Source organism: Lipotes vexillifer, unplaced genomic scaffold (genome assembly GCF_000442215.2).
Source record: "Lipotes vexillifer unplaced genomic scaffold, Lipotes_vexillifer_v1.1 scaffold500, whole genome shotgun sequence".
Taxonomy (NCBI): domain Eukaryota; kingdom Metazoa; phylum Chordata; class Mammalia; order Artiodactyla; family Lipotidae; genus Lipotes; species Lipotes vexillifer.
Genome location: NW_006778765.1, coordinates 2,118,629 through 2,129,461, shown reverse-complemented (window position 1 = coordinate 2,129,461; position 10,833 = coordinate 2,118,629). Strand labels below are relative to the sequence as shown.

Here is a 10,833-nt window from a genome sequence, read left to right as displayed (position 1 = left end):
GGGGGGGGAAGAGTAGGAGCGGCCAAGCCCCGCCCCCACGCCGGGCCTGGCCAATCAGGCGCTGCGGTCTCAGACGTCGCGTTACGCGCGGCGCCGAGTCGGCCGCGGGGTGGAGGTACCGGCTCCCGGCTCGGACTCCGGGCTCTGGGCTCGGCGGCGAGGGCCCCGCAGGTAGCGAGGCCGGGCGGGTGGCCGGGCGGCGGCGCCCATCGCCCCTCGCCAGGCCCGCCATGCAGGGTCCTGCCGGGAACTCGAGCCATTCACTGCCGGGCGGGCCGCCTTCCACCGTAGCGTCCGGCGCGGGCCGCTGCGAGAGCGGTGCGCTCATGCACAGTTTCGGCATCTTCCTGCAGGGGCTGCTCGGCGTCGTGGCCTTCAGCACGTTGATGCGTGAGTCCGGGACCCCCGCCCTCCTGAAGCCCTGCGCCGCGAGCCTCGGGCCCACCGGCCTCGGGGACCCTCCTGCCTGAGGAGTTCAGGCCTTTGGCGAAGGTGCCTTCCTCCCGCGAGCCCAGGCTGGGCATTCCCAGACGAGGGGGATCTTTGGCCCCGACCCAGGGTCCTGGGTCCCTCGCCTTATCGCGGCAGCCTCTAGTCAGGGGTCACCCCTACTACTATTCTCCCACCCGCGCACACCTCTCTTCTGAGGTGCCCCCCTGCAACCGTGTCATCGCAAATTAAAGCTACCCCACTTAACAGCCTACGGCCATGACCCCCGGGAGGCATATTCTTTTCTGCCCCCTTTTAAAGGCTCTTCTTAGCCTCCCCTTCGCCCCCAGTCTGATACTGAGCTTTCTTCTTCACCTTCACTTCAGGATTTACTATGTCCCGTTCGCATATAAATCCTGCCACCTTGCAATACCTGGCTTATTAGGCCGTGCATTCCGTTCCCAGTACTACTTACCCCCGCCCCGGCCCTTCACCCTCAGCTTTAATTTTCTGTTTTGGTTGGAGCCGGACCCACCCAGACTGCCTTTTTCCCCGCATCTCCTTTTTCCTCTCCTTTTCCTGAACAAGCTCACCTGTTCCATCTCTGTCCCAACCTTTCCTAGTTAAGTTGCATCTCAAGTCTCCCCTGGCTGTTCCTTTTCCCAGCCCACTTTTGTTTATATTTCAGGTATCCTTCCTTTCCATGAGACTTGGGCAAATTAGGAGCTTAGTGGAGAAGCAGACTCAGAGGGTCTGAGGAGGTCTTAGAATTCCTGTGCTAAGTCATCAGGGGCCCTTCCTTGAGAGCTTCATGATGGGGAAGAAAGCCCCAGATAGCCCTTCTGGAAAACCAGAAGTTCCAACGTGTTGTCATGTGTGCCACGTGTTGAGGGGTTATGTTTTCTTAGTGTACATCCTTCCTTTTATTAAAGTGACAAGAGGCCTAGTAGCCCTGTGATTGCATTTCGGGGAAAGGAAGGGTTATAACTATTTTGACAGAGGTGTTATTTCCAAAATGACTTGTTCTCAAAATTTCCCCACTGTGCTCACGTGGGCAGAATGGGAAGTTCCTGCAGAAGGTATGCTCCTTGGCATCTGGGAAGGATCCTGCAGCTGTGTGTGCGTCTTGTAGGGTCCAGTTGCTGGAGTTGCAGCTTTGCTTGTTTATGATTTGTGGCCTATTTGGGTGAATTCTCCCAAGCTTTAGGTAACCCTGAAGAGGCTATTCTTGGACACCACTTTTTTTCTGGTTGCCTGGCCTTCGTAAGTCTTGAAACAAGTCCCAGACTGCATATGTTTGCTACTTTTTCTCTCCTTTTTAGTCTCTACTTGCCTTGCTGTTTTCCCTGCTGCACAAATACCCACTTGTTCCCACAGTAATAATTTGTGACGACTTAGCAAAAATCAGCTTCTGACTTGGGTGCATGAACTGTATGTCTGTATGTTCGAGACATTGTGCGTGGGTCTGCACTCCCCTCCCCACGTTTCTCTCCTCCAGCTGGCCTTCCTTTCTCCCTAAAGGAACTCCAGGCTTAGGTTTTATGTTGTTCCCTGACCTAAGGTTTCTGAGCATAGGCCTGGCTATTTTCATGGGTTTGATTGGTGCTGATGGCCCCACTAATTCCCTGGGGTTTGATACTTGTGATTCAGAGAGGGAAATGTGATTATGCATAGGCGGAGTTGCTCACAGCTGAGAAGTGTGCCGGGTTGAATGTGTTCAGGGTGATGGTGCTGGCCCTGCAAGTCTTCAGGGACACAGTCACTTCTTTACTTAACCTTCACTGTGAGCACAAGTGCAAATCCCGCCGTGGTTGGTATATTCCGTATGCAAAGGTGGAACTAGGAAGTGGTTTCTTGCTCAGTGTAAGGCTAGATGTGGAGGGAGCTTGTGGCATTGGGTAGTAGGTCGTGGGACAGTGATGAGTAGGGGTGATGGGGGGAAGAGTTGGAAAGGCTAGAGCTGTGTCTGCCCTGAATACAGGCATGGACATGGATCGAGAGCCCTATTCTCCCACCTAGAAGCAGACAGCAGCCCAAGGGTAGTCCCACTGATCGAGACCCAGTCAGGGAAGTACCTTTCTTCTCTTTAACTTGTTGGTTCTATTCAAATAGAACTGTGGGGCTTTTCCGTTTTGCAGGGCTGGGAAGAGGAGGAAATCTCTTAGGAACTGCTTTACATTTTGAAATGGACTTTATTGGGGAAAACGAAAGGGGGTGGAGGTGGTTTCAAGGAATTGCTCCTGCAAGCTGCTTGGCTGTCTTCCTGGTCACAGTGCCTGTTCCTCAGTCTGGCAGAGCTGCTGTCAGGAGTGCCAGGCTCCCATGAAAAGACTGCTCACCTTGCAGCCCTTGAGGGAGGTCTGGGTTCGTTAACATGAGGCCACTCCATCCTTTATCAATTCCATCATTGGTTTCTTCAAGCATATTTTCTCTCTCTCTCTCTCTTTTTTTTTTTAATTGGCTGTGCTGCGCGGCATGCGGGATCTTAGTTCCCTGACCAGGGGTCGAACCCATGCCCCCCTGCAGTGGAAGCACGGAGTCTCATCCACTGGACCACCAGGGAAGTTCCCAAGCGCATTTTAAATACCAGTCATCTCTCCTGAGCAGTTGAAACTAACAGTGCCTCTCTGGAGTCACAGTCTTTTCCGTTCAGGTGCTTTCCTCCTCCAGGGCAGTGGGCTCAGACACTTCTGACAACTCCCCAGTTCTTAGGGCAGGCACTATTCCATTTTCCTGTTGGACCAGCTCCATTGTATAGGATGGACCCATTTCTCTGCCAGACAGGCTGTGTGGTATTTTTCATCACTTCACATCCTGATTTCAGTGAATCCTCAGATCACTGTTTTTATGTTTCTTTTTCTACCCAGAAAATTACTTTTTCTCCATTTACAGGTTGCTGTGTTTTTTACCTAGAAGTAAAGGTTACCTTAAGGAAGACCCTCTTATATCTCAGGAGAGGATTTTGATTCTCACGGGGATTTCTCGTCCTGGTGCTCAGCTCACTGTGTGGGGATTTCCAGACGTCTCTGGCCAGGCAGTTGAGAGTCGGTGTGCCAGTTGATCTGTATAGCTGATTCTTTAAGCTGCCTAAACATACAAGCCACCATCTGCTGGCATGTCCCAGTGTCAGCATCGCCTTGTTCAGGGGGTGAACTTTCCAGAGGCTTCGGCTAAGGTACCCTGTGTGTCCAAGGAAAGCCAAACAAACTCAGAGGCAAGCTTTTAAAGGGCCTTCACCCTCTAGGTTTTCTGGAGTGTCACTGAAAGTCGTCAGGTGTCTGAGTAGAAGGAAATGCTTTAAATGAGGGACCTTTGTCATGCTCTACCTTTTGGTGGCTTTATCTGTAGTCTGTGACTCAGTGAAGTCACAGCAGAGCAGAGCTGAGCAGTCCTGGAGCTGCCCTGTGTGTTCCAGTACAGGGCAGTGGCCCAGCCGTCAGCAAAAGGTCAGTATTGGCCAGTGTGTATGTTGGCATTAGGGGTATTTACTCTCAGGACCTGTAAATGCAAAGCAGACTCAAGCCTCCTTCACCATGCACCATGAGTCCTGGGCTGAAGTGTAGACAGAATTGGCTTTTTAACAAAACAAGCATTTTGAGAGCTTGGATAAATCTACCTGCCTATTTTCATGTTACAGATTTGGGGACTGTCCAACTGAGAGAAGGTGTCATTGTTTTATGAGGACACTGATGGTGCTGAGAAATGATAGCATTTTTCCTGAGGCCCAAAGTAACATCACAGACTAGTCTACCCAGCTTTGAAATCTGTTTTTTTTTTTTTTTTTTTGCGGTATGCGGACCTCTCACTGTTGTGACCTCTCCCGTTGCAGAGCACAGGCTCCAGACGCTCAGGCTCAGCGGCCATGGCTCACGGGCCCAGCTGCTCCGCGGCATGTGGGATCTTCCCAGACCGGGGCACGAACCCATGTCCCCTGCATTGGCAGGCGGACTCTCAACCACTGCGCCACCAGGGAAGCCCCCCAGCTTTGAAATCTTAATCTCAGATGAGTCCCTGCTGTTTTGGCGCGTGGTGAACTGGCCTCCCTTTGTGTTCTGTACAGACATAGGCATGTTGGGACAACCTTTCCTGGGATCACCTGTCCCCACGCCATCCTAATTTTTATCTTAAAAAATGTCAGGTATACAGAAAAGATGAAAATAATACAATGAATGCCTATCTGCCCTCCACCTCGATTCAGAAATTGTTCACCTTTTGCCACATTTACTTTATCTCTTTTACTTTTTTTTTGGCTGACCCATTTGAAGGTAAGTTGCAGCCAGCATCACACTTTATCCGTAAAAACTTCAGTTGAGTCTCCTAAGGATAAGAATAGTTGTCTGTATAACCACAGTTTCTTTTTTTTTTTTTTTAATGAATTTATTTTTATTTGTTATATTTTGGCTATGTTGGGTCTTCGTTGCTGCGCGCGGGCTTTCTCTAGTTGTGGCGAGCGGGGGCTACTCCTCCTTGCAGTGCTCAGGCTTCTTGTTGCAGTGACTTCTCTTGTTGTGGAGCACGGGCTCTAGGCATGCGGGCTTCAGTAGTTGTGGCTCGCGGGGTCTAGACGCACAGGCTCAGTAGTTTTGGCACAGGGGCTTAGTTGTTCCGCGGCATGTGGGATCTTCCCGGACTAGGGCTGGAACCCGTATCCCCTGCATTGGCAGGTGGACTGTTAACCATTGCGCAACCAGGGAAGTCCCCATAACCACAGTTTCATGATCACACCTAAGAAAATTTATAACACTGCAATATCACTTAATATCTAATATTCACACTTCCCCTAACATCACAGGTCTCTTATAGCTGGAGTTTTACTTTGCACCTGGTTATGTTTTTAAGTCACTTTCACCCTAAAAGAATCTCCCCTACACACACACACACACACACACACACACACACACACACACACACACACACAAGTTTTTTTGTTTTTTGTTGTTGTTTACTGACATTGCCTTTGGAAGAGTCCTGGCCAGTTGTTGTGGACGGTGCCCCACCTTCTGGAGTTGTCTGGGTGTTACCTTGTTGCGGTTTTTGGGCATTTCATGGACCCCTGTGTTTCCTGAGTTGGTCTGGAGGAGCCATTAGATTGCGAGAACCTTTTTTACAGCGAGAACACTGCGTGAGCAGTGTTGCGTGCTTCATGTTACACAGCACCAGGCGGCACGTGACATCAGTCCCACTGTTAGTGATAAGGTCAGTTACTGGGTAGAGAGGGCACGTCTTCAGCTCTCTCCCTTATAGGGTACATTTTCCCCTTTGCAGTTAATACATTATCTCTCTGGTGGTAATACTTTGAGATCTTGTGAATATCCTGTTTCCCGGTAACTTTTCACTTCTGGTAAAATAACGAAACTCAGTGATGGCTGAAATGGAGCTGGAGCTCATATGTGAAGGTGCCATCTCTGGGCCTGGCACCCATCACACAGTCAGTAATGTCGCCTTCCTTTCCTACCCCACCCCGGAGTGCCAGCCAAGGCCCAGGAAGAGCATTCTGTCCCAGGCTGCTGTTGTGCCCACAGGGGAAAGGAATACAGCCAACATTAGCATGGAGGCCCGTTAGGGGGTCTTTATTTTCAGAAAGTTTTCGCTTTTCTAAATGCTGATTCATCTGGTAGCATTTATCCATAATGGTGATGACCTTTATTTATAATAAAACTTCACTAATTTGGAATAAAATCAGGGCAAGAGGGAGTTATCTGAATTAGGGGACAATCTGAGTTGTAATGCATTTTTTGCCTTTTAAATACCTTTGTTTTTCAAGTGTTGCTCTCTGGGAACCTATCAAGCCTTTACTGCTTTAATGAGCTGTTTAAAATCCTCTGCAGTTAGTATAGTGTTTGCGTGAAGATGAAGTCTCCTCTTGTTGAAGGAGTTTTACAAATGGTTAAAAATAGCAGAATCCCTGGCTCTGGAACCCATCTGACCTGGGTTTCATTTCTGCTTCTGCCACATACTGCCCTTGAGCAACCCACATATTTCTTGAAGCTTTGGTTTCCTCCCCAGCAAGTTGGGAGTGATGATTTTTCTGGAACTGAGGATTAGAAGGGTGTGTGTAAGGAAGCTGGGTTAGTGTCAGGCACATGTTGGGCCCTCCATAGTAGGAGGGGGGATGTCATCCTCATTGTCATTACAGTATTCACATTCGGAACTCAGTTGAAGAACATCTCACAGGTGCTTGAGTAACTTGTTTTCTGAATTAGGTTAAACATTTCCCTTTCTGTCTTGTTTACTCAACATGTTTACCTTTAGCTCTCTTCTCTTAGACTGCATAATAGTAAAAAAAACTGTAACCCAGACAGTATAGCGATTGCCAATTCCAAGTTAGCAGACACTCAAACCTGGTGACTTTGGTGTAAGTAATAATCTCATTCCTTCACCTGACCCTTTCTTGTGTTTTCGCCTACAGAGTCTCATGTGGGCTCTGAGTGGGCAGTGGGTGGACTGGGGCAACCCATTTACAGGTGACGAAACTGGATCCAAGTCCCTGGCTTCAACATACCCAGGTCCTGTGGTAGCAGGTGGTAACACTGGCTGCTGGAGCCTACTTTCCTGCAACTGGCTCTTTACTCAGTCCCTAGTATGCCAGCTCTTGTGCTCAGCACTTGACAGTGCTTCACAGGAACCTGGAAGGGACGGGTTGTTTTCATTCTGCAAACAAGGACAGTGGGCAGGTGAAGTGTGTAGCACAAGGTCCCGGTTGGTAGGTGCAGAGCTGAGATGTAAGCCGGGTCCCTCAGGCCCAAGTCTCTCTCAGCCACTTCCCCCGATGCCTTTTTCCACCCCTTTCCACAGGTGCACTTACTACTCTCTATCCCTGGCTACTTCACCACCCCTTTTTTTTCCTATTTGTATAATTCCGAGTTTCTTTCTTAATGATTCTTCTTTATGTCCAGAGTATTATCTGGAACTTCAGATTATTTTGTGGCTATTGATAACGTTAAACGTATCAGTTTGAAAAGACCTACCAGTCCTTTCGTGCATGTTTAAATTCCATCTTAGGTTCACTTTTCTGGCCTTGGCCTTTGTGAAGGTTTGCCCTGGCTATGTGAGGATGGTGAGCCCACCCTGGGACTGAGGTCCAGCCTCTGAGGCGGAGCCTCCCCGAGCTGCAGGGAGGCATACATGAGTCCATTCTGTAACTTGTGAGGAGGGGTTTCCAGGGCCCTCGGTATTTCAGGTTACCTGCAAGTTTTCACAGAATTTGTTTCCTTGGTGCTACATGATTATAAGGAGCGCAGTTAATAATCTTAAGAGTTAGGGATGGCCCTTAAGAGTTATCCTTTTCTTCTTGTGTGCATAGAAGTGGTCCGTGCATCTCTTTTAGATCACTCCACTGCTAGGAAGTTATCCATCTAACCCAGGGTTTTTCAGCTTGGCACCATTGACATCTTGGGCCAGATAATTCTTTGTTTTGGGGGGCTGTCCTGTGCATTGTAGGATGTTTAGCAGCATCCCTGGCCTCTACCCACTGGATGCCAGTAGCGCTCCCCCACCCCTGTTGTGACAACCCAAAGTATCTCCAGATATTACCCAGTGTCCCTCGGGGGGAAAATCACCCCTGTTAAGAACTACATTTGTTCAGTTTGTAGACTCAGTCACATGCAGACTCTGATGTGAGCTCTAGCAGCTCTAGGTCTGTTAAGGACCTGGGTGCCAAGTGTGGCCTTGACAAAGAAGAGCTGAGACCCAGTCCCCTGTCCCTGAGGGACTCACAGCTGGAGTGGGCTGCGTGCGTGCTGGCAGATCATTCCATTGCAGTGTGAAGAGGGCTGTAGATGTTTGAACAGACTTGAGAGGAGTGATGAGGGATTCTGCCAGGAGACCTTGGGAACCATCTCTGAGGAAGCCCTGCTTGGTCACAATACTGGAGGTGAAGGAGATGTGAGGGGCTCTCAAAACAGAGGGAGTGGTGAGGGCAAAGGTCCAGGTAGGAGATCATAAGCGTGGCCATCGGTTCTGGGGGCTGGAGATAGCGGGGACAGAGGCTCCCAGAAAAAGAGGCAGTGTGCTTGGAGGGATTCCAGAGAGCCGCCTTTTTTCAATTTCAGGCCTATTTTCTACAACTTAAACTTAAAAAGGATGTTGAATTAAGTCAGGTTCTGTGTTTACCTCAGGCTCCTTTTGTTTGTTTGTTTTGTTTTTTGGCCGGGCCATGCAGCATGTGGGATCTTAGTTCCCTGACCAGGGATTGGACACTCACCCCCTGCAGTGAAAGTGCGGAGTCTTAACCACTGGACGGTCAGGGAAGTCCCTACCTCAAGCTCCTTTTGCATTGTTGATTTGAGAACCTTTGTTTTGTTTTTTGTTTTCTTTCTGCGGTACGCGGGCCTCTCACTGTTGTGGCCTCCCGTTGCGCGGAGCACAGGCTCCGGACGCCCAGGCTCAGCGGCCATGGCTCATGGGCCCAGCCGCTCCGCGGCATGTGGGATCTTCCCGGACCGGGGCACGAACCCGTGTCCCCTGCATCGGCAGGCGGACTCTCAACCACTGTGCCACCAGGGAAGCCCGAGAACCTTTGTTTTAAAGCAGTTTGATCACATTCCTTTTAGACCTCATGGGGTCTCCCAGGGAAGGTCTACTGTTTGTATCTTTGGGGCTGCAGGAAAAGAAAGGGGAACCCAGTGACCTTCTCCCAGCCCCCTAGCCTATTGGCAGTGTGCCTCCTGAGATAGGTGGTGTGATGATATGGGCAGACCTGCTGGGCCTGCTCAGTTCCAGGCATCATGCATTAGCCCAGTTAGTCCTCACAGCCACCCTGCGAGGTGGGTGCTAATATTGTCTCCCTCTCATACATAAGGAAACTGAGTCACAGGGAGGTTAAGTAACCTGCCCAAGGTCACACAGCCAGGAAGTGGTAGAGCCATGCCGTGTGGCTCTGGAGACATTGCTTTTTGCTTTTAGCTAATAAGGGAAGCAGCTCCTTATTTGTTGACTGTCCACCACACTCCACACAGGTGTAGACAAAGTGGAGATGCTTCCATCCCTGGATTTTTGGTTCAGCCTTGGTTGTGGACAGCTGTTGGGTGTGGTCACAGAGAATAATCCTGGAAACCTCTAGCCCCTTTGAGTGGGGCCCCAGGCTGTGGTGGGGTTGGGCTTTGCTAAAGAACCTCTCCTGTGAGAACTCCAGTCCTCAGCACATTCTAGAACTCCTGCACTAGTACAGCGGGGTTGCCAGCCCCTGAAATCGCATGCTTGCCTGTGAGAAAAGGACTTCTCATTTGAGTTACTGCAGCCCCGGCTTATCCGACGTGACCCCCCCACACACCGTGTTCCCTTTGATTTAGAGCATCCTTTGCATTCTAAAGGGCATCTTGCCCCGTGGTCAGGTTCCACTTGAGCCACTTTGCTGGAGGAGGAAGCAGGAGCTGGCGAGGCTCAGCCTCCCCCAGGGAGAGCGGGGAGGAAGGGTTAGGCTGGGGTGCTCAACCAGTGTTTTCCTTGGCTCTAAAATTCCTTCTAAAGACTTGGTGTCGAGGATTTGTGGCTTTTTCTGTCACCAATGAGTGATAGGTGTCAAGAGCTTCATGTATTTTCTCTGTTCTCTCTCGTGGACCAAGTTGTGTGCACGGTAGGTTGGGACACATGCATTTTTTACACATTTACCTTTCTCAAAATGCTTTATTTCCCCCCAGCTTGTGTTCTAGTCCGTGGGCTTTTCAGCCTCTTAAGCTCATCAGGGTTCTTCATGGGCTTTTGCGTTTTCTTTGAAGAGATTTTCGCTTAATAACGTGAAAAATGATGCAGAAAGATGATGCAGTGACAACTCCTGGGTTAAATGACACAAGCTGGGCCGCAGTCCTGAGGAAAGAGAGAACAGTGGGAGCGCACACGAGCCTCTTGCCAGCTCCACGTACACTGTGTCTTGGCCCAGGCGGCATCAGAGCATGAGAGCAGGTTTTTCTATCTGGGTAGTGAGTTTGGAGCTAAAATATTTGCAGGTGGTTCCATCTAGGCCGTGCACGGAGCGGAGACTCACTCAGTGCTCCCTTGAACGGCGCGCAGCACACATGCGCTGACCTTCCGGCTGGGATTTTGCTCTTGGGGTTTCCAGACAGCAGGCTTGAGGACTGCAGGTCTGCTGTTTCCACCGCTGCCCCACCCTTAGGCTGGTGACGAGGGCCGGGTGTTAGGGTCCCACAGACACAGTGTAGGGAGACTTAAATGAATGTGTTTTTTCTGGCAAGAGCCCTGCTTGTATAATTCTGTCCCCAAATTCTCTGTGAGAAATCTCATCAGTTACTGGCAAAAAAAAAAAAATGATCCAATTCTGTTACATGAAATTAGAGTAAATAGGAATGTTAAATTGCTTCTCAGGCTGCTTAGCAGATTACATATTGATTTGTTTTTCTCAACGTGTGTTAAACTAAATAATTTACTAATATGCCAAATAGGTAAAAA

General features: G+C 49.8%; 1 protein-coding gene across 1 annotated transcript in view; it reads left to right on the top strand.

Moving 5' to 3' along the window:
• The first annotated feature begins 121 nt into the window (after positions 1-121).
• STIMATE (STIM activating enhancer) overlaps positions 122-10,833 on the top strand; it is a 50,252-nt gene continuing 39,540 nt past the window's right edge. Inside the window, exon 1 of the mRNA XM_007451880.1 lies at positions 122-390. Coding sequence (XP_007451942.1) covers positions 231-390 — 160 coding nt within the window. The 5' untranslated portion in view covers positions 122-230. The remainder of the gene's footprint in view (positions 391-10,833) is intronic.